This window comes from Anomaloglossus baeobatrachus, chromosome 12 (genome assembly GCF_048569485.1).
Source record: "Anomaloglossus baeobatrachus isolate aAnoBae1 chromosome 12, aAnoBae1.hap1, whole genome shotgun sequence".
NCBI lineage: Eukaryota > Metazoa > Chordata > Amphibia > Anura > Aromobatidae > Anomaloglossus > Anomaloglossus baeobatrachus.
In genome coordinates, this window is record NC_134364.1 from 130175483 (window position 1) to 130197291 (window position 21809).

Genomic DNA, 21809 nt, shown 5'->3' on the forward strand with positions numbered 1-21809 from the left:
ATAGTAATATACCGCTGTCACCAGGAGCTGTCACTATAGTAATATACCGCTGTCACCAGGAGCTGTCACTATAGTAATATACCGCTGTCACCAGGTGCTGTCACTATAGTAATATACCGCTGTCACCAGGAGCTGTCACTATAGTAATATACCGCTGTCACCAGGAGCTGTCACTATAGTAATATACCGCTGTCACCAGGAGCTGTCACTATAGTAATATACTGCTGTCACCAGGAGCTGTCACTATAGTAATATACCGCTGTCACCAGGAGCTGTCACTATAGTAATATACTGCTGTCACCAGGAGCTGTCACTATAGTAATATACTATATGGTAATAGTAATATGGTATGGTAATATACCGCTGTCACTAGGAGCTGTCACTACAGTAATATCCATGCTCCCTGACGAAGGTACACTCCGAAATGCGCATCGGGCGCATTCCCTCCGCAGTCTTCTTATCTAGGTAATGTTATGATCGTATGATTGCCTTGTTCTAATCAGCGGTTAGTAGCCTTGAATTAGTGGCAACATGCTGCTTTTTACCGCCATGCTGTAATTGAACTATGTGGATATTGTGATCTTCAGCAACTAGTAGCATTGTATGTCACTGTTGGTGCTGGTCCATACCGCTGCTGCTGGAAATACACATCGACCCTAATGTGAGAGTACACATATATATATATTGAATTACCTCATTTACTCGCACTATAATTGTTTATTGTGGTCTTTGTGCCTTCTCGCTGCGGTGTGGTTTTCCACCACCAACATGGATACATGCTTACATGGTGTATTTCATCTATATATATAATTGCCTTATTCTGTCTGTCTGTCTGTCATGCTCCAAAATTGTGTCCTTACGGTGACACAAAGCTGATTGGCCGCTGGGCTCACCATGGCCCCGCCCCCCCACACGGATTGGCCTCTCGCCCCGGCTCTCTGCAGGCCCCGCCCCCCTCACGCAATGCACGCTCGCTCTGGCCCCGCCCCCGCACGCATTCCCCCAACTGACACGGAGCCCCAGGTGAGTACACACACACACACATCAGATCACACTCACTCTCACACACACCTCACACACACATCACATCCACACACTCACAACATCCTGGGATATCGCTTGCTTCTCGGCGGCGGTACTGTGCTGTGAGCTTTCAGGACCTGCCGGAGGATCACATGGCCGGAAGCATGTGGTATCTCCGGATGTTGTGAGTATGAGCGCCTATGTGTAATATCGTCAATGTGTGTGTGCGTGAGTGTATGCGATCGGGTGGGTGTGAGTGTATGCGATCGGGTGGGTGTGAGTGTATGCGATCGGGTGGGTGTGAGTGTGAGTGTATACGATCGGATCTGTGAGTGGCGGCAGAGGAGCACGGCGTGCTGGAGGAGGCTGGGAGGAGAGAGGCTGATCCTGGGGAAGGCTGGGAGGGGGCAGGCTGAGAGAAGAGAGGCTGATGTTGGGGGAGGCTGAGGCTGGGGTAGGCTGTGAGGAGAGAGGCTGATGCTGCGGGCAGAGAGGCTGATGCTGCGGGCACAGAGGCTGATGCTGCGGGCACAGAGGCTGGTGCTGCGGGCACAGAGGCTGATGCTGCGGGCACAGAGGCTGGTGCTGCGGGCACAGAGGCTGATGCTGCGGGCAGAGAGGCTGATGATGCGGGCACAGAGGCTGATGATGCGGGCACAGAGGCTGATGCTGCGGGCACAGAGGCTGATGCTGCGGGCACAGAGGCTGATGCTGCGGGCACAGAGGCTGATGCTGCGGGCACAGAGGCTGATGCTGCGGCCAGCATGGGGGATGGAGCACTATGGGGGGTGCGCAGCATGGGGGATGGAGCACGATAGGGAGTGCGCAGCATGGCGGATGGAGCACGTTTGGGAGTGAGCAGCATGGCGGATGGAGCACGTTTGGGAGTGCGCAGCATGGGAGAAGGAGCACGATGGGGAATGCGCAGCATGGGGGATGGAGCACGATGGGGAATGCGCAGCATGGGGGATGGAGCACGATGGGGGGTGCACAGCATGGGGGATGGAGCACGATGGGGGGTGTGCAGCTTAGGGGATGGAGCACGATGGGGAGTGCAGCTTGGGGGATGGAGCACGATGGAGGGTGCGCAGCATGGAGGATGGAGCACGATGGGAGGTGCGCAGCATGGAGGATGGAGCACGATGGGAGGTGCGCAGCATGGAGGATGGAGCACGATGGGAGGTGCACACCTCCCCCCAACACACACACGCGCACTGCACAACACACACACACTGGGAAACACAAACACCGCCCTACACAGACACCCACACACACAGACAACGCTGCACACACACAACACCCAACACACAAACACCGCGGCATACATAAATATACGCACATACAGCGCAACACACACACTGCACAAAACATACCTCCCCCCAAAACACACACAAACCACGCAACACACACACAATGCTACAGCCACACAGCGCTCCACAAACAACGCAACACACACAACGCAACACACAAACAACACCACTCTCACCCCCCGCCACACCCAGAAAACACCCAGAACATGTACAGCCCTACACAAACACTTGGTAACTACAGACAACAACATCTATATATATAACAAAAATCTTACATGAACTACACAATACGTAAATTCTAGAATACCCGATGCGTAGAATTCGGCCACCTTCTAGTATGATATAATCCTCTCTATATTGAGAGGTTAAATATTGCTATCCATGGCTTCCTCTTATATATACTAGGTTCTCTAGTTTATTTTTATATTCTATCTTATATTAAGAGTTGCCCTGGTGCACTCTGTGAGCATGTGTTTCTGATCTGTGGGTCACCATTCCCTGGTTGGATTTGATAATATACCATTTTTGTATATAATCGGTACATTGCTACCATTTTTTGTACTGTCTGCGGTGATGTATACCGTTTTTCTTTCCCCATCATCTCTCTGCATGTTCTAAATCATAATATGAATAATAATAATAATAATAATAATAATAATAATAATAATAATAAAAAAGAGTTGAACCGATGATCGCCTCTCTCGTGTTTGTTTTTGTCTGTTGCTAGCGATTTGGTTCACATATTATAGTCCTTTTCTGCATAGCATATGATGTGTATATATATACATATGTATTGGTACATATATCAATAACTCTATAATATGCAGATGTCTATGCCATTATTTATTCTTAATATACACTGTGTGCAGAATTATTAGGCAAATGAGTATTGTGATCACATGATGCTTGTTATACAGGTCGTCCTACTCCAAGCTGTATAGGCTGAGAGCCAACTACCAATGAAGTAACTCCGGTGATGTGCGTCTCTGTAATGAGGAGGGGTGCGGTGTAGTGACATCAACACCCTATATGACCCGCAACACACACACGTTTTTTTTGTACGTGTGCGGTACGTATTTGCACGTACCGGAGACACGGAGACCCATGTTATTCAATGGTAGATGGCACACACACGTAAAATCACACGGAACGTGTGTCCGTGAGGTAAGTACGTGTGTGCGCTTTTCTACATGGACGACATGTCCGTTTTTGGCCGGCAGCACGCAGGCACGGACCCGCTTTAGTCTATGGGTCTGTGCCTGCACGGACCGCACACGGAGTATGTCCGTGTTCAACACATATCGTCCGTGTCCGTTTTTCATCACAAAATCTGAAACTCTTGTTACCAATCTATCAGGTCAATTGAAAGCAAACAACACCAGGATCTCATGATGAATGATTAACATCGTTAATTGGGTAAGAATGCGGGCCTTTAAAAATGGACAGCACACGGACTGCACACGGACAGCACACGGACTGCACACGGACAGCACACGGACGTATTTTATGTCAATACGGACATTCCACACGCACACACTGCTCGCATACGCCATCACACGGATGCCATACGTACCGGAGAAACGCCCCTAAAAAAACGGAACACGGACCCGAAAAACGGACCGTGAGACACGTACGTTTTTTTTGCGGAAGTGTGTTTTAGGCCTATAAGGGGGGCTTAATTATTAGGTAACTTCCTTTCCTTTGACAAAATGGGTCAGAAGAGAGATTTGACGGGCTCTGAAAAGTCCATATTGTGCGATGTCTTGCAGAGGGACGCAGCAGTCTTGAAATTGCCAAATTTTTGAAGTGTGATCACCGAACAATCAAGCGTTTCATGGCAAATAGCCAACAGGGTCGCAAGAAGCGTGCTGGGCAAAAAAGGAGCAAAATAACTGCCTATGAATTGAGGAAAATCAAGCGTGAAGCTGCCGAGATGCCATTTGCCACCAGTTTGGCCATATTTCAGAGCTACAACGTTACTGGAGTCTCAAAAAACACAAGGTGCGCCATACTCAGGGACATGGCCGCCATCAGGGCATTACTACTTGACTGGTGTACCGGGCCCCGTGAAGAGAGGGGGCCCGGCCCGGGGTAAATACTTATCTTTATTAAGCCCCAGGCAGGACGGGCCCCTTCTCTTCACCAGGCCCCAGTCACAGCAGCAGCAGAGGGACCCCGCAGTGTTACCTCCACTACAGCACATAACTAATTTGCATGCGAAGTGTATTGTCTCTGGTGGTCAGGGGTATATGGAGTGTGCTGTCCCTGGTGGTCAGGGGTATATGTAGTGTGCTGTCCCTGGTGGTCAGGGGTATATGTAGTGTGCTGTCTCTGGTGGTTAGGGGTATATGTAGTGTGCTGTCTCTGGTGGTCAGGGGTATATGTAGTGTGCTGTCCCTGGTGGTCAGGGGTATATGTAGTGTGCTGTCTCTGGTGGTCAGGGGTATAGGTAGTGATGTCCCTGGTGGTCAGGGGTATATGTAGTGTGCTGTCCCTGGTGGTCAGGGGTATATGTAGTGTGCTGTCCCTGGTGGTCAGGGGTATATGTAGTGTGCTGTCCCTGGTGGTCAGGGGTATATGCAGTGTGCTGTCTCTGGTGGTCAGGGGTATATGTAGTGTATTATCTCTGGTAGTCAGGGGTATATGTAGTGTGCTGTCCCTGGTGGTCTTGGTTATATATGTAGTGTGCTGTCTCTGGTGGTCTTGGTTATATATGTAGTGTGTTGTCCCTGGTGGTCAGGGGTATATGAAGTGTGTTGTCTCTGGTGGTCAGGGGTATATGTAGTGTGTTGTCTCTGGTGGTCAGGGGTATATGTAGTGTGCTGTCTCTGGTGGTCAGGGGTATATGTAGTGTGCTGTCTCTGGTGGTCAGGGGGTATATGTAGTGTGCTGTCCCTGGTGGTCAGGGGGTATATGTAGTGTGCTGTCCCTGGTGGTCAGGGGTACATGTAGTGTGCTGTCCCTGGTGGTCAGGGGTACATGTAGTGTGCTGTCCCTGGTGGTCAGGGGTACATGTAGTGTGCTGTCCCTGGTGGTCAGGGGGTATATGTAGTGTGCTGTCCCTGGTGGTCAGGGGGTATATGTAGTGTGCTGTCCCTGGTGGTCAGAGGGTATATGTAGTGTGCTGTCCCTGGTGGTCAGGGGGTATATGTAGTGTGCTGTCCCTGGTGGTCAGGGGGTATATGTAGTGTGTAGTCTCTGGTAGTCAGGGGAATATGTAGTGTGTAGTCTCTGGTAGTCAGGGGTATATGCAGTGTGCTGTCCCTGGTGGTCAGGGGTATAGGTAGTGTGCTGTCCCTGGTGGTCAGGGGTATAGGTAGTGATGTCCCTGGTGGTCAGGGGTATATGTAGTGTGCTGTCCCTGGTGGTCAGGGGTACATGTAGTGTGCTGTCCCTGGTGGTCAGGGGTACATGTAGTGTGCTGTCCCTGGTGGTCAGGGGAACATGTAGTGTGCTGTCCCTGGTGGTCAGGGGTACATGTAGTGTGCTGTCCCTGGTGGTCAGGGGGTACATGTAGTGTGCTGTCCCTGGTGGTCAGGGGGTACATGTAGTGTGCTGTCCCTGGTGGTCAGGGGGTACATGTAGTGTGCTGTCCCTGGTGGTCAGGGGGTACATGTAGTGTGCTGTCCCTGGTGGTCAGGGGGTACATGTAGTGTGCTGTCCCTGGTGGTCAGGGGGTACATGTAGTGTGCTGTCCCTGGTGGTCAGGGGGTACATGTAGTGTGCTGTCCCTGGTGGTCAGGGGTATATGTAGTGTGCTGTCCCTGGTGGTCAGGGGTATATGTAGTGTGCTGTCCCTGGTGGTCAGGGGTATATGTAGTGTGTAGTCTCTGGTAGTCAGGGGTATATGCAGTGTGCTGTCCCTGGTGGTCAGGGGTATATGTAGTGTGCTGTCCCTGGTGGTCAGGGGTATATGTAGTGTGCTGTCCCTGGTGGTCAGGGGTATATGGAGTGTTGTCTCTGGTGGTCAGGGGTATATGTAGTGTGCTGTCCCTGGTGGTCAGGGGTATATGGAGTGTGTTATCTCTGGTAGTCAGGGGTATATGTAGTGTATTATCTCTGGTAGTCAGGGGTATATGTAGTGTGCTGTCTCTGGTGGTCTTGGTTATATATGTAGTGTGTTGTCCCTGGTGGTCAGGGGTATATGTAGTGTGCTGTCTCTGGTGGTTAGGGGTATATGTAGTGTGCTGTCCCTGGTGGTCAGGGGTATATGTAGTGTGCTGTCCCTGGTGGTCAGGGGTATATGTAGTGTGCTGTCCCTGGTGGTCAGGGGTATATGTAGTGTGCTGTCCCTGGTGGTCAGGGGTATATGTAGTGTGCTGTCCCTGGTGGTTAGGGGTATATGTAGTGTGCTGTCCCTGGTGGTCAGGGGTATATGTAGTGTGCTGTCCCTGGTGGTTAGGGGTATATGTAGTGTGCTGTCCCTGGTGGTCAGGGGTATATGTAGTGTGCTGTCCCTGGTGGTCAGGGGTATATGTAGTGTGCTGTCCCTGGTGGTCAGGGGTATATGTAGTGTGCTGTCCCTGGTGGTCAGGGGTATATGTAGTGTGTTGTCCCTGGTGGTCAGGGGTATATGTAGTGTGTTGTCTCTGGTGGTCAGGGGAATATGTAGTGTGTAGTCTCTGGTAGTCAGGGGTATAGGCAGTGTGCTGTCCCTGGTGGTCAGGGGTATAGGTAGTGTGCTGTCCCTGGTGGTCAGGGGTATAGGTAGTGATGTCCCTGGTGGTCAGGGGTATATGTAGTGTGCTGTCCCTGGTGGTCAGGGGTATATGTAGTGTGCTGTCCCTGGTGGTCAGGGGTACATGTAGTGTGCTGTCCCTGGTGGTCAGGGGTACATGTAGTGTGCTGTCCCTGGTGGTCAGGGGAACATGTAGTGTGCTGTCCCTGGTGGTCAGGGGTACATGTAGTGTGCTGTCCCTGGTGGTCAGGGGGTACATGTAGTGTGCTGTCCCTGGTGGTCAGGGGGTATATGTAGTGTGCTGTCCCTGGTGGTCAGGGGGTATATGTAGTGTGCTGTCCCTGGTGGTCAGGGGGTATATGTAGTGTGCTGTCCCTGGTGGTCAGGGGGTATATGTAGTGTGCTGTCCCTGGTGGTCAGGGGTATATGGAGTGTGTTGTCTCTGGTGGTCAGGGGTATATGTAGTGTGCTGTCCCTGGTGGTCAGGGGTATAGGTAGTGTGTTGTCTCTGGTGGTCAGGGGTATAGGTAGTGATGTCCCTGGTGGTCAGGGGTATATGTAGTGTGCTGTCCCTGGTGGTCAGGGGTATATGTAGTGTTCTGTCCCTGGTGGTCAGGGGTATATGTAGTGTGCTGTCCCTGGTGGTCAGGGGTATATGTAGTGTGCTGTCCCTGGTGGTCAGGGGTATATGTAGTGTGCTGTCCCTGGTGGTCAGGGGTATATGTAGTGTGCTGTCCCTGGTGGTCAGGGGTATATGTAGTGTGCTGTCCCTGGTGGTCAGGGGTATATGTAGTGTGCTGTCCCTGGTGGTCAGGGGTATATGTAGTGTGCTGTCTCTGGTGGTCAGGGGTATATGGAGTGTGCTGTCCCTGGTGGTCAGGGGTATATGTAGTGTGCTGTCCCTGGTGGTCAGGGGTATATGTAGTGTGCTGTCCCTGGTGGTCAGGGGTATATGTAGTGTTGTCCCTGGTGGTATGAGTTATATACAGTGTAAGGCCCCTGCGGTTGTATATATTTAGTTGGATGGTGCTGACAGTTGTATTTTCGGGGTCCGCACTTGCTTTATGGCAGACATATTGTCGGAGGGGAGATGATGAACCCTGGGCAGCCTGACAGTGGGCTCTATTCATCCCGGCAGGAACAGAGGCGTTCTGTGTGAGGGCTGGTCCGGGCACTCAGGTATCCCATCTTGGCAGGCCCCGCGTCCCATTGTGCACCACAGGAACATTATACGGGGGGCTGCTCCCCCCTCACCTGGCAGGAGCTGGTTGGTCAGTAATGGGGGGGTGGGGGCCAGTCCCTATATAATCTGCACCTGGCACCTGCCCCCAATATTACCCCGGAGCTGCCTGTACCAGTACGTAGACCACCATGTCCACAGAGGAGAAGAGCGCAGAGTCCTGGCCCCCCAGAGTCCAGCTGAAGACCCCCCCATATGTAAGTTACAGGCCGCTATATCACAAGTTAACAGGACCCTCCTATGTGGCCCTTGTGCGCCCCCCCCTCTGTCCTGACAGCACAGCTCCTCGTGCCCACACCCTGCACTGGGGGGACCTTACAATACGCGGCTTGTATCTTCCAGTCTTTCCCAGTTGGTCTGGAGTTCCCAGCACCGCCCGCACCCTCAGCCCGCAAGCTGCTGATAATGACCATCGGGGCCATCGCGGCCTTGTCTATCAGTGTCCTGGGAGTCCTGCTCGCCACCTACCTGGGGAGGGTCCACTGCAGCCAGGTAAGTGCCCCGTAGCGAGTGCACGCTCTACTCGAGAGGAATGGGGATGCCACCTATGACCCCCAGAGCTGCACTCACTATTCTGCTATTACATCAGATCTTATCCTCAGTCACTCCCAGAGCTGCACTCACTATTCTGCTATTACATCAGGTCATATCCTCAGTCACCCCCAGAGCTGCACTCACTATTCTGCTATTACATCAGGTCATATCCTCAGTCACCCCTAGAGCTGCACTCACTATTCTGCTATTACATCAGGTCATATCCTCAGTCACCCCTAGAGCTGCACTCACTATTCTGCTATTACATCAGGTCATATCCTCAGTCACCCCCAGAGCTGCAATCACTATTCTGCTATTACATCAGGTCATATCCTCAGTCACCCCTAGAGCTGCACTCACTATTCTATTATATCAGGTCTTATCCTCAGTCACCCCCAGAGCTGCACTCACTATTCTGCTATTACATCAGGTCTTAGGGGCACTTTGCACGCTGCGACATTGCTAGCCGATGGTAGTGATGTCGAGCGCGATAGTCCCCGCCCCCGTCGCAGATGCGATCTCTTGTGATAGCTGGCGTAGTGAACATTATCGCTACGGCAGCTTCACACGCACTTACTTGCCCTGTGATATCGCTCTGGCCGGAGACCCGCCTCCTTCCTAAGGGGGCGGGTCGTGCGGCGTCACACGGCAGGCAGCCAATAGAAGCTGAGGGGCGGAGATGAGCGGGACGTAAACATCCCGCCCACCTCCTTCCTTCCTTCCGCATAGCCGGTGGACGCAGGTAGGAGATGTTCCTCGCTCCTGCGGCTTCATACACAGCGATGTGGTCTGCCGCAGGAACGAGGAACAACGTCGTACCTCCTATCGGTGCGACATTATGGAAATGACCGACACTACACAGATCACCGATTTACGACGCTTTTGCGATCGTTTATCGGCGCATCTAGGCTTTACACGTTGCGACGTCGTTACCAGCGCCGGATGTGCGTCACTTTCGATTTGACCCCGACGAGATCGCAGTAGCGATGTCACAGCATGCAAAGTACCCTTTATCCTCAGTCAGCCCCAGAGCTACACTCACTATTCTGCTGTTACATAAGGTCTTATCCTCCAGTCAACTCCAGAGCTGCACTCACTATTCTGCTGTTACATCAGGTCTTATCGTCAGTCACCTCCAGAGCTGCAGTCACTATTCTTCTATTACATAAGGTTTAATTCTCCATAGCTGCACTCACTATTCTGCTATTACACAAGGTCTTATCCTCCAGTCACCTCCAGAGCTGCAGTCACTATTCTATTACATAAGGTCTTCTCCTCCAGTCACCTCCAGAGCTGCAGTCACTATTCTGCTATTACATAAGGTATTATCCTCCAGTCCCCTCCAGAGCTGCAGTCACTATTCTGCTGGTACATTGTGTTTTATTCTCCAGTCCCCTCCAGAGTTGCAGTTGTTTGTGTGTGTTGGTACTTATCTGGCAGGTGTGTTGCTGTGTCTGCGGTTGAAAGTTTGCTGTGTCTGGCACGTGTGTGGGTGATTCGCCGTGTCTGGCGCATGCGTGGGTGCCTCGCCGTGTCTGGCGCGTGCGTGGGTGCCTCGCCGTGTCTGGCGCGTGCGTGGGTGCCTCGCCGTGTCTGGCGCGTGCGTGGGTGCCTCGCCGTGTCTGGCGGGTGCGTGGGTGCCTCGCCGTGTCTGGCGGGTGCCTCGCCGAGTCTGGCGGGTGCCTCGCCGTGTCTGGCGGGTGCCTCGCCGTGTCTGGCGGGTGCGTGGGTGCCTCGCCGTGTCTGGCGGGTGCCTCGCCGTGTCTGGCGGGTGTGGGTGCAGGTGCTTATTACCCTCTCGTCCGCAGAGTGATGCCTCCGGGCTTTTGGCCCCCCAGCTGAATGTCCAGAATGAGGCATCTCTCCTCTTGGCGTTCAGTGAGCTCAGCGACTTGGGAGCGGCGTCCGGAATCACCTGTGACCTCAAAAATGTGAGTATTAGGGGGTCCTGCTGTTATTAGGGGGCTCCTTTTGACAGTTATTGGGGGGGGGGGGGGGATGTTCCGCAGTTATGGAGGAGGTGCACTGCTATTATTGGGGGGCTTCAGTTATTAACGCAGTTGTTGGGTGGCTGCACATTTATTGGGGGAGGTGCTGTAGCCATTCTGGGGGTCCACCATGATAATTAGGGGCCTCCGCTGTAATCGGGGGTCTGCACTCACTCTCCTCCCGCCCCCAGCACCTGATGCTCTACCATGGACGGCCCGAGGGTTGCGTGGCGCGGAGAATGGACACCAGCGAGAGCCTCCCCTCCTGCCAGGAGCTGGAGAACTACTTCCAGGCTGTGCTGGTAAATATCCCCGCGGACGGCGCTGCCGCAGCCTCTGCTCCCCTCATCAGACTCTGCTGCCCTCATCATCCTCTGCTCCCCTCATCATCCTCTGCTCCCCTCATCAGACTCTGCTGCCCTCATCATCCTCTGCTCCCCTCATCATCCTCTGCTCCCTTCTCCAGAGGAATGTCAGCCTGGGCCTGACGCTGGACGTGCAGGTGGTAGGAGTGGGATCCCTGGGAAGCCTCGTCACCCTGCTGTGTAACAACAAGCCCACCTACCTGCTAAGCCCCCTCCAAGGTAAACCGCAGGGGAGGTCACCAAATACTTGGTGTGAACGCGGCCTAAGAGCAGATGGAGATACAACCTGACAATCTTCTTAATTACAGCTGCTGTTCCTCCGGCCTCCAGCAGAGTGCGCCCCAGTCTCGCTGCCTGACTGCACTGGCCACAAGACCCCAGGAGCCACGGGTCAGACTGCTCAGCTGTAGTGACCACGACACCCACCGGAACCATCCTCCGTAATGTGTCCCCCCCCCCCCCATATCCACCCCACAAGTAGGCCATGTCTGACCAGATGACCACAGGAGTATGGCCCCATACTCCACCCCTCCTATACATCGGGGTACACTCTTCTGCACCCACATTTATTACCGGGAGACACCACTGTATTCACTTCACCCCCGTCACATCCAGAAATATGTAATGGGGGCTGTGACAACCTCCACACACACTGGTTGTCATCAGGGGGGAAGGGGGGCTGTGACAACCTACACACACACACACACACACAGGCTGGTTGTCAGTTAGGGGGCGGGGCTGTGACAATCTCCGCACGCACACGCACACACACACACACACACGCTGGTAGTCAGTGATTGGGTGGACCTGTGACAACCTCTACACACACAGGCTGGTTGTCAGTGAGGGGGCGGGGCTGTGACAACCTCTGCACGCACACAGGCTGGTTGTCAGTGAGGGGGCGGGGCTGTGACAACCTCCGCACACACCCACACATGCTTCTTGACAGTGAGGAAGCGAAACTGTAGCAACTTCCACACACAAACGCTGCTTGACAGTGAGGGGCGGGGCTGAGGTGACATGTGACTAGACCTCCCAATGTGGGTGCAGAACACGCCCCTTTTCCCCAGGCAATGATTGGCTGTGGCTTCACTGGCACTGCACCAATCCCAGCCCTCCTCCCTGCCTCCGCCGGCCCCTGCTGAGCCCTGTAGTAATAAATGATTGCTAACTCTGTGGTGTCTGTGTCTTGGACCAGTTTTTGCCCTCGTTCAGACAAGCTGTGACCCGGGAGAGTGCAGAGTCTCGGCCGCGGCGCGCACCAGGAGAGGACGCTTTGCTGTACAGGCTTTTATTTGTGATGTCAAATCAGTGTACAAACATGGCGGCAGACCATGTGACCTACTGTGGCCGCGTCAATAACCTGCACCCCCCTCGCTGAACGACAAGTACCAGCATGCCCGCAACCCCCAGAAGGTGCAAAAAAACCCACTTTATACATGGCAGAGGGGCCCCAGAACACACCTGGGAGAGACCAACACCCCAAAATTCCTGCTTCATGTAGGGGCCACCTCTGTGCATTGTGACTGGTAAAGCCGGACCCCCGCTATCACTCGGGGACCCAGTTACTTCTTCTCCTCCTCCTTTTTGTCTTTCTTATTGTCTTTGGAGGCTTGGGAGGCCAGGGACCCCATTGCATTGCGGATAGCTTCATTGTTGGGGTCTACGCCCGGTAGGTTTTCCAGAACGCTCTGCAGGAATTCGGGGTCCTGCATGACATCATAGTCGTCCTCTTCCTGTGAGAGAGAGGGGAGGTGTAGGCCTAGGAGCTGACAATAATGACATGTACACATGCAGCACCGGAGGGGGGTTACCTTTGTTGGTTCTGGGATCTCCATAGCACTGCTGTCCAGATCCCCCTGCTCCGCCTGTCCGAACTCTGAGGGAGAGAAAGATGGGTCACATCCCCGCGGTACACGGCCCCAAGAGGGGAAAGGTGTGTCTGTCTGTCTGTCTGTATGTGTTTGTGTGTCTGTATGTGTGTGTGTCTCTGTATGTGTGTGTGTGTGTGTGTGTGTGTGTGTGTGTGTGTGTCTGTATGTGTGTGTGTGTGTCTGTATGTGTGTGTGTGTGTCTGTATGTGTGTGTGTGTGTGTCTGTGTGTGTGTCTGTGTGTGTGTGTGTCTGTGTGTCTGTATGTGTGTGTGTCTGTATGTGTGTGTGTGTGTGTCTATGTGTGTGTGTGTGTGTGTCTGTGTGTGTGTGTGTGTGTGTGTCTCTGTATGTGTGTGTGTGTGTGTGTGTCTGTATGTGTGTGTGTGTCTCTGTATGTGTGTGTGTCTGTATGTGTGTGTGTGTCTGTATGTGTGTGTGTGTCTGTATGTGTGTGTGTGTGTGTGTGTGTGTGTGTCTCTGTATATGTGTGTGTGTGTCTGTATATGTGTGTGTGTGTGTCTGTATATGTGTGTGTGTGTGTGTCTCTGTATGTGTGTGTGTGTGTCTCTGTATGTGTGTGTGTGTGTCTCTCTCTGTATGTGTCTGTATGTGTGTGTGTGTGTCTGTATGTGTGTGTATGTGTGTGTGTGTCTCTGTGTGTGTGTGTGTCTATGTGTGTGTGTGTGTGTGTGTCTGTATGTATGTATGTGTGTGTGTGTGTCTGTATGTATGTGTGTGTGTGTGTGTGTGTGTGTGTCTCTCTCTGTATGTGTCTGTATGTGTGTGTGTGTGTCTCTGTGTGTGTGTGTGTGTCTGTATGTGTGTGTATGTGTGTGTGTCTCTGTGTGTGTGTGTGTGTCTGTATGTGTGTCTGTATGTGTGTGTATGTGTGTGTGTCTCTGTGTGTGTGTGTGTCTGTATGTGTGTCTGTATGTGTGTGTATGTGTGTGTGTCTCTGTGTGTGTGTGTGTGTGTCTGTATGTGTGTATGTGTGTGTGTCTCTCTCTGTATGTGTCTGTATGTGTGTGTGTGTGTCTGTATGTGTGTGTGTGTCTGTATGTGTGTGTGTGTGTGTGTCTGTATGTGTGTGTGTCTGTATGTGTGTCTCTGTGTGTCTCTGTGTGTGTGTGTGTCTGTATGTGTGTGTGTGTGTGTGTGTGTGTGTGTGTGTGTGTGTGTGTGTGTGTGTGTGTGTGTCTGTATGTGTGTGTGGGTGTGTGTCTGTATGTGTGTGTGTCTGTATGTGTGTGTGTGTGTGTGTCTGTATGTGTGTGTGTCTGTATGTGTGTGTGTCTGTATGTGTGTGTGTGTGTGTCTGTATGTGTGTGTGTGTGTGTCTGTATGTGTGTGTGTGTGTCTGTATGTGTGTGTGTGTGTGTCTGTATGTGTGTGTGTCTGTGTGTGTGTCTGTGTGTCTCTGTATGTGTGTGTCTCTGTATGTGTGTGTCTCTGTATGTGTGTGTCTCTGTATGTGTGTGTCTCTGTATGTGTGTGTGTGTGTCTCTGTATGTGCGTGTCTCTGTGTGTGTGTCTGTGTGTGTGTGTCTGTATGTGTGTGTGTGTGTGTGTGTGTGTGTGTGTGTCTGTGTGTGTGTGTCTCTGTATGTGTGTGTGTGTGTCTCTGTATGTGTGTGTGTGTGTGTCTCTGTATGTGTGTGTGTGTGTCTCTGTATGTGTGTGTGTGTGTCTCTATGTGTGTGTGTGTGTGTCTCTATGTGTGTGTGTGTGTGTGTGTGTGTGTGTGTGTGTCTCTCTGTATGTGTCTGTATGTGTGTGTGTGTCTGTATGTGTGTGTCTGTATGTGTGTGTGTCTCTCTGTATGTGTCTGTATGTGTGTGTCTGTATGTGTGTGTCTGTGTGTGTGTGTCTGTGTGTGTGTGTGTGTGTGTGTGTGTGTGTGTGTGTCTGTATGTGTGTGTGTGTGTGTCTGTATGTGTGTGTGTGTGTGTCTGTATGTGTGTGTGTGTGTCTGTATGTGTGTGTGTGTGTCTGTATGTGTGTGTCTGTGTGTCTGTGTGTGTGTCTGTGTCTGTGTGTGTGTCTGTATGTGTGTGTGTGTGTCTGTATGTGTGTGTGTGTGTCTGTATGTGTGTGTGTCTGTATGTGTGTGTGTGTGTCTGTATGTGTGTGTGTGTGTGTCTGTGTGTGTGTGTCTGTGTGTGTGTGTGTGTGTGTGTCTGTGTCTGTGTGTGTGTCTGTATGTGTGTGTGTGTGTCTGTATGTGTGTGTGTGTGTCTGTATGTGTGTGTGTCTGTGTGTGTGTGTGTGTGTCTATGTGTGTGTGTGTGTGTCTGTATGTGTGTGTGTGTCTGTATGTGTGTGTGTGTCTGTATGTGTGTGTGTGTGTGTCTGTGTGTGTGTGTGTGTCTGTATGTGTGTGTGTGTGTGTCTGTATGTGTGTGTCTGTATGTGTGTGTGTGTGTCTGTATGTGTGTGTGTGTGTCTGTATGTGTGTGTGTGTGTGTGTCTGTATGTGTGTGTGTGTGTCTGTATGTGTGTGTGTGTGTCTGTATGTGTGTGTGTGTGTGTGTGTGTATGTGGTGGTGGCGGGACACAGCCTCGTGGTACCCAGCTCCAAGGGAGGGGGGTCACATCCCCAAGGAGGGAGGGGAGACGGGGGTCACATCCCCGCGGTACACGGCCCCGAGGGGGGAGGAGAGATGGGGGTCACATCCCCGAGAGGGGAGGGGAAACTGGGTCACATCCCCACGGTACACGGCCCCGAGAGGGGAGGGGAAACGGGTCACATCCAAGGGGGGAGATGGGTCACATCACCAGGGAAGACTATCCCGAGGGGGAGGGGAGGCAGGTCACATCACACGGTACATGACGTTGAGATGGAAGGGAGACGGATCACAACATGCCCGATACACTGCTTGGAGGGGGTGGGAGAGGGGTCACATCCCTGCAGTGTACAGCACATATCTCATCTTATACCGGTGCTCTTAGGCTCCCCCTTTCCCCTCCCGGTGCTGGGACAGATGGCGGTGCCCCGTGTATGTGCCCCTGCACGTACCTGCTCCCTGTAGGGACATTTGCATGGCGTACGCGATCTGCTCGTCCTCGGTCATGCTGCTGAAGTCGGGTAGTCCACTGCGGCCTCCTTCCTGCTGCCCAATCGTCATTTTCAGCAGAGCCTCATCTGAATCTGGACACAGAACACAGTAAGAGGGGCTCACGTGCCCAGGAGACCACCGCCCACAACACCCACCATCCCTCACCATCTCCCACAGTGGAGGTGATGCCGGCCTCCGCAGCAGACGCAGCGGCTGCTCTCCGGGCCTCCTCCTCCTGCCGCTGCCTCTGCTCCTCCATCGACACACGCAGAGCCTGCGGGGGCACACAAGCGTTATTGCCCAGGTCATGGGCGCGCACGCAAAGCTGCCACCCTGGACAGAGCACTCACCAAAGCCAGTTCAGGGTCAGCACTTGGATCAACACCGAACTCAAAGTCACTGGCACCCAGTCCAAGCATGGCGCCCCCTTCTCCTGCCAAGATGGGCGAGCTGATGAGAGCGTCGGCCAGGCTGGGCCCAGGGGGGACAGTGACCAGGTGTGACCCCGTGCCGTCCTTCCCATTAAGTGTGTTGATGAACGCCGTCAGCTTCTCTGTATTGGATTCCTAGTGGATGATCAGAACAATCACTAACCTTCAGATCATAAGCACCCTTCCCCCGCGCTGGACCCCAGCCAGGCCCTCGCCTCCACCCCCGGGCTGGACCCTCGGGCCATTACTTCCTCCCCCGGGCTGGACCCCCAGCCAGGCCCTCGCCTCCACCCCCGCGCTGGACCCCCAGCCAGGCCCTCGCCTCCACCCCCGCGCTGGACCCCCAGCCAGGCCCTCGCCTCCACCCCCGCGCTGGACCCCCAGCCAGGCCCTCGCCTCCACCCCCGCGCTGGACCCCCAGCCAGGCCCTCGCCTCCACCCCCGCGCTGGACCCCCAGCCAGGCCCTCGCCTCCACCCCCGCGCTGGACCCCCAGCCAGGCCCTCGCCTCCACCCCCGCGCTGGACCCCCAGCCAGGCCCTCGCCTCCACCCCCGCGCTGGACCCCCAGCCAGGCCCTCGCCTCCACCCCCGCGCTGGACCCCCAGCCAGGCCCTCGCCTCCACCCCCGCGCTGGACCCCCAGCCAGGCCCTCGCCTCCACCCCCCGCGCTGGACCCCCAGCCAGGCCCTCGCCTCCACCCCCGCGCTGGACCCCCAGCCAGGCCCTCGCCTCCACCCCCGCGCTGGACCCCCAGCCAGGCCCTCACCTCCACCCCCGCACTGGACCCCCAGCCAGGCCCTCACCTCGACCCCCGCGCTGGACCCTCGGGCCATTACTTCCTCCCCCAGGCTGGACCCCCAGCCAGGCCCTCGCCTCCACCCCCGCGCTGGACCCTCGCCTCCACCCCCGCGCTGGACCCTCGGGCCATTACTTCCTCCCCCGCGCTGGACCCCCAGCCAGGCCCTCGCCTCCACCCCCGCGCTGTACCCCCGGCCCATCGCTTCCTCGCCCGCGCTGAACCCCCCGGCCCATCGCTTCCTCGCCCGCGCTGAACCCCCCGGCCCATCGCTTCCTCGCCCGCGCTGAACCCCCCGGCCCATCGCTTCCTCGCCCGCGCTGAACCCCCCGGCCCATCGCTTCCTCGCCCGCGCTGAACCCCCGGCCCATCGCTTCCTCGCCCGCGCTGAACCCCCGTCCCATCGCTTCCTCGCCCGCGCTGAACCCCCGTCCCATCACTTCCTCGCCCGCGCTGAACCCCCGGCCCATCGCTTCCTCGCCCGCGCTGAACCCCCGGCCCATCGCTTCCTCGCCCGCGCTGAACCCCCGGCCCATCGCTTCCTCCTCCCACCTAGTGCTGGACCCCCAGCCCATCGCTTCCTCCCCCGCGTTGGACCCCCAGGGCCCATCGCTTCCTCCCCCGCGTTGGACCCCCAGGGCCCATCGCTTCCTCCCCCGCGTTGGACCCCCAGGGCCCATCGCTTCCTCCCCCGCCCAGTGCTGGACCCCCCGGCCCATCGCTTCCTCCCCGCGCTGGATCCCCAGCCCATCGCTTCCTTCCCCGGGCCAGTGCTGGACCCCCCAGCGCTCGCTTCCTTCCCCGCATAGTGTCCCCCACTCACCTCCTCCCCAAAGTTGATGATGTCTACGCTGACCTTCTCCTTCTTCAGACGCTTGGCCATCTTTACCAACTGCAGGAAACAGGGGTTGTTAACACTCAGGGCCCCGTTCTCTGCTCCCTCCCTCCGCAGAGATCAGTGATGTCATCCCCTCATTACAAACAAAGCAGCTGATAACAGAGAGCAGCAGCAGACTCTGCCCGTGAGGACGACTTACGTCCTTCTCATTGTCCTCTACTGGGCTGCCCACGAAGGCGATGATCCTCATTTTGTGGTTCTTCCCTTGCCGATGTTTCAAAGCCAGCTGTTGAGATCAAGCACAATCACAGGGTGTCCCCAGCAGGGGATCAGAGGCGCCCCCCAGAGGCCCCAGGACTCACGTGTGCGATGCGGATCCCTGTGCAGAAGCTGATCCTACCCACGGGCTGTACAGAGTGAAGCTTGGAGAGGATCCTGCCAGTGTCCGGGGTCAGGGTGGTCAGCACCTCACAATTACTGCAAGAGAAGGGAAGTGTGAACCCCAAAACTGGGGAGCAGGCTCACCGGGAGACACTAAAGGAGCGCTCACCACGTCCCCCCAAGGGATCAGAGCCCCTCCCCGAGATATACAGCTCTGGCAAAAATTAAGAGCCCACTTCACAGTTGTATAAAATCCTCTTCTCTACACGTCTGACTTCCAGTCCAGGGTCAGCTGAATCCCGGCCACAGTCCACCTCCTTCCACCTCCTGTGCTCCGGATTAGGGGGATCACCTGAACCAAATCTTAACGAGGGAAAGTATAAGAAACGCTGCTGTGGTCTCCACAATCTTCCTGCTACAGGACGAGCTGGAGGCAAAACAAGTGCGAGTAATATCCCAAAACTAATAGGAATGAAAACATAACTTATAACCATCAAAAGAGAGGAAAAGAAGGGCTCAATTCTGGCTTTACTAGCAGAGGGACACGGGGAGCGTCATGTCACCTCCATCCTTAAAATCTCTAAGACAGCAATCCATTACAACAAGGTCAAGCAGCAGATATTGGGGACAACAAAGCTACAAGACCGGCAGAGGGGGAAAGCGACTCTCCACTGTCCGGGATGACCATCATCTTATTCCAATGTCACAGCAACCGCAGGATGACATCAAGTGACCTACAAAAGGAATGGCAAATGGCAGCCGGGGTGAAGTGCACGGAAGAACAGCTCATAACTGGCTCCTAGAGGCAGGGCTCAAGTCATGTAAAGCTAGAAAAAGCCTTTCATCAATGAGAAGCAAAGGAGAGCCAGGCTGACGTTTGCCAAAGACCATAAGGATTGGACTATAGAGGACTGGAGTAAGGTAATCTTCTCTAATTTTCAGCTTTGCCCAACACTTGGTCGTCTAATGGTTAGACAGAAACCTGGAGAGGCGACAAGCCACAGTGTCTGCACCCACTGTGAAATTTCATGGAAAATCAGTGATGATCTGGGGATGCTTCAGCAAGGCTGGAATTGGGCAGATTAAACTTTGTGAAGGACGTAGGAATCAGCCGCACACAAGGTTATCCTGGAAAAACAGTTGCTTCCTTCTGCTCAGGCAATGTACCCCAACTCTGAGGACTGTTTTTTTCCAGCAGGAAAATGCGCCATGCCACACAGCGAGGTCAATCAATGTGTGGAAGAAGGACCACCACATCAAAACCCTGTCATGGCCAGCCCAATCTCCAGACCTGAACCCCACTGAAAACCTCAGAAATGTAATCAAGAGGAAGATGGATAGTCACAAGCCATCAAACAAAGAAGAGCTGCTTACATTTCTGCACCAGGAATGTCATAAGGTCACCCAAAAGCAGTGTGACAGACTGGAGGAAAGCGGCCAAGACGCAGGAGAGCTGGGATTAATAATCATGGTTATTCCACAAAATATTGATTACTGAATCTTCCTGAGGTGACATTATTATATTGTTGTGTCTGAATGATGAGGACCTTGTTTTCTTTGCATTATTTGAGGTGAGAGCCGTGCATTGTTCTGTTATTATCACCATTTCTCATTTTCAGAAAATACAAAATTTATTGCTGGAAATTCGGAGACGTCGTCAGTGGATTATAGAATAAAGAACAGTTTACATTTTACTCACAAATATGAAGAGAAAAATCAGAAAAACCTGAACATTTTGCAGCGGTCTCTGAATTTGACAGAGCTGTATATAGAGACATGAGTTAATAAACAGGACAATATGAACCACACCCCCACGAAAAAAATACAGGCCGGTATGCACACTAAGCCCCTCCCCAGAGGAGCTACACAGGCCGGTATGCACACTAAGCCCCTCCCCAGAGGAGCTACACAGGCCGGTATACACACTAAGCCCCTCCCCAGAGGAGCTACACAGGCCGGTATACACACTAAGCCCCTCCCCAGAGGAGCTACACAGGCCGGTATACACACTAAGCCCCTCCCCAGAGGAGCTACACAGGCCGGTATACACACTAAGCCCCTCCCCAGAGGAGCTACACAGGCCGGTATACACACTAAGCCCCTCCCCAGAGGAGCTACACAAGCTTATAATACAATAAGCCCCTCCACCGAGGGAAATCCACAGGCTGGTATATAAGTTAAGCCCTTCCCCAGAGGAGATATACAGCCTGGTATATATACCAAGGGGATTGTGAAGATGTAATTTACCCTCTCACTGTATATGCTGTACAGATTCCTATTTCAAGCTGGGTTCATTGTCTTATTTGAACTACTTCTGTGTACATTTCTATTGTTGTAGGTAATCACCCCCCTAAAATGCAAGGTTATATCCTCTTGAGGCACTTCCATCCCTGGGAGTAGGGGGAGGTGGGCCTAGAGTCCAACTAGTGTAAACTCTGCTTACCTGGGAGATTCAGGCAGAGTGAGCTGAAACTTGAAGGGAGCAGGAGCTCCAGCCTGTGTGGCTGTGGACACGGACGGAGCTAGGCCTGTGTGGCGGCCCGTGGGATTGTGTGGAACTCTTTGGACTACTGTAAGGACGATTGCTTTGTAATCCGGTCCGAGGATTGTCGGGAAGGGCCCCGAATCTGTTTTACGTGGACTTATCGTGTGCTGTTCTTGCATTCCTGTTAATAAACCTGTTGGATCGTCCCTCGGCCTCGTCCATCCTTTGCTCTGTTGTACACCCCCGTCACACCAAGCACCTCTCCAGAGGAGATATACAGGCTGGTATACAAGTTAAGCCCTTCCCCAGAGGACATATATAGCCTAGTATATATACCAAGCACCTCTCCAGAGGAGATATACAGCCTGGTATATATACCAAGCACCTCTCCAGAGGAGATATACAGGCTGGTATACACACTAAGCCCCCGCCCCAGAGGAGATATACAGGCTGGTATACACGCCAAGCCCCTCCCCAATGGAAATATACAGGTTGGTATATACATTAAACCTGTCCCCTGAGGAAATATACAAGTTGGTAAATACACTAACCCCTCCCCCAGGTTATATATACAGGCTGATATATACTCTGAGGTCCTCCTCCAGTGAGATATACAGGAATCTGTAGGGTGGCATCATAAGAGACAGATAAGGTGAGGGCGGCACGTACTTGGCGAGGGTGATGAGCCCCACGTTATTCTCGGGGTTACTGCGCGTCTTGGAATGACACACGATGTTGACAGCGTCCTGCTGAGCCTGGAGCCGCGTCGGGAGAAAGTCGCCATTTCTCATATATTCACTATTATCCA

At 53.7% G+C, this 21809-nt stretch overlaps 2 protein-coding genes across 2 annotated transcripts; one reads left to right on the forward strand and one right to left on the reverse strand.

Annotated features, from left to right (window-relative positions):
- The first annotated feature begins 8364 nt into the window (after window positions 1-8364).
- Window positions 8365-12287, forward strand: LOC142257906 (uncharacterized). The gene is made up of 6 exons (XM_075330187.1): window positions 8365-8448; window positions 8594-8743; window positions 10594-10716; window positions 10965-11075; window positions 11240-11357; window positions 11447-12287. The coding sequence occupies exons 1-6, from the start codon at window positions 8383-8385 to the stop codon at window positions 11494-11496; spliced, it is 618 nt and encodes a 205-aa protein (XP_075186302.1). The 5' UTR covers window positions 8365-8382; the 3' UTR covers window positions 11497-12287.
- Window positions 12288-12413: 126 nt separating this feature from the next.
- Window positions 12414-21809, reverse strand: PSMD4 (proteasome 26S subunit ubiquitin receptor, non-ATPase 4). Its single transcript, XM_075330770.1, has 9 exons — window positions 21671-21809; window positions 18498-18612; window positions 18335-18421; window positions 18121-18189; window positions 16420-16635; window positions 16235-16343; window positions 16030-16161; window positions 12953-13017; window positions 12414-12874 (listed from the first exon to the last, which is right to left on the reverse strand). The coding sequence occupies exons 1-9, from the start codon at window positions 21790-21792 to the stop codon at window positions 12704-12706; spliced, it is 1086 nt and encodes a 361-aa protein (XP_075186885.1). The 5' UTR covers window positions 21793-21809; the 3' UTR covers window positions 12414-12703.

What these genes read in the sequence shown, in the direction of transcription:
- LOC142257906 (XM_075330187.1), top strand. Translation starts at nt 8,383, where the DNA reads ATGTCCACAGAGGAGAAGAGCGCAGAGTCCTGGCCCCCCAGAGTCCAG. An exon ending in GGAGGGTCCACTGCAGCCAG is followed by an intron (nt 8,744 to 10,593) that starts GTAAGTGCCCCG and finishes TCTCGTCCGCAG; the next exon opens with AGTGATGCCTCCGGGCTTTT. An exon ending in CCTGCTAAGCCCCCTCCAAG is followed by an intron (nt 11,358 to 11,446) that starts GTAAACCGCAGG and finishes TCTTAATTACAG; the next exon opens with CTGCTGTTCCTCCGGCCTCC.
- PSMD4 (XM_075330770.1), bottom strand. Translation starts at nt 21,792, where the DNA reads ATGAGAAATGGCGACTTTCTCCCGACGCGGCTCCAGGCTCAGCAGGAC. An exon ending in AATGTCCCTACAGGGAGCAG is followed by an intron (nt 13,018 to 16,029) that starts GTACGTGCAGGG and finishes TCTCTCCCTCAG; the next exon opens with AGTTCGGACAGGCGGAGCAG. An exon ending in AGATCCCAGAACCAACAAAG is followed by an intron (nt 12,875 to 12,952) that starts GTAACCCCCCTC and finishes TCTCTCTCACAG; the next exon opens with GAAGAGGACGACTATGATGT.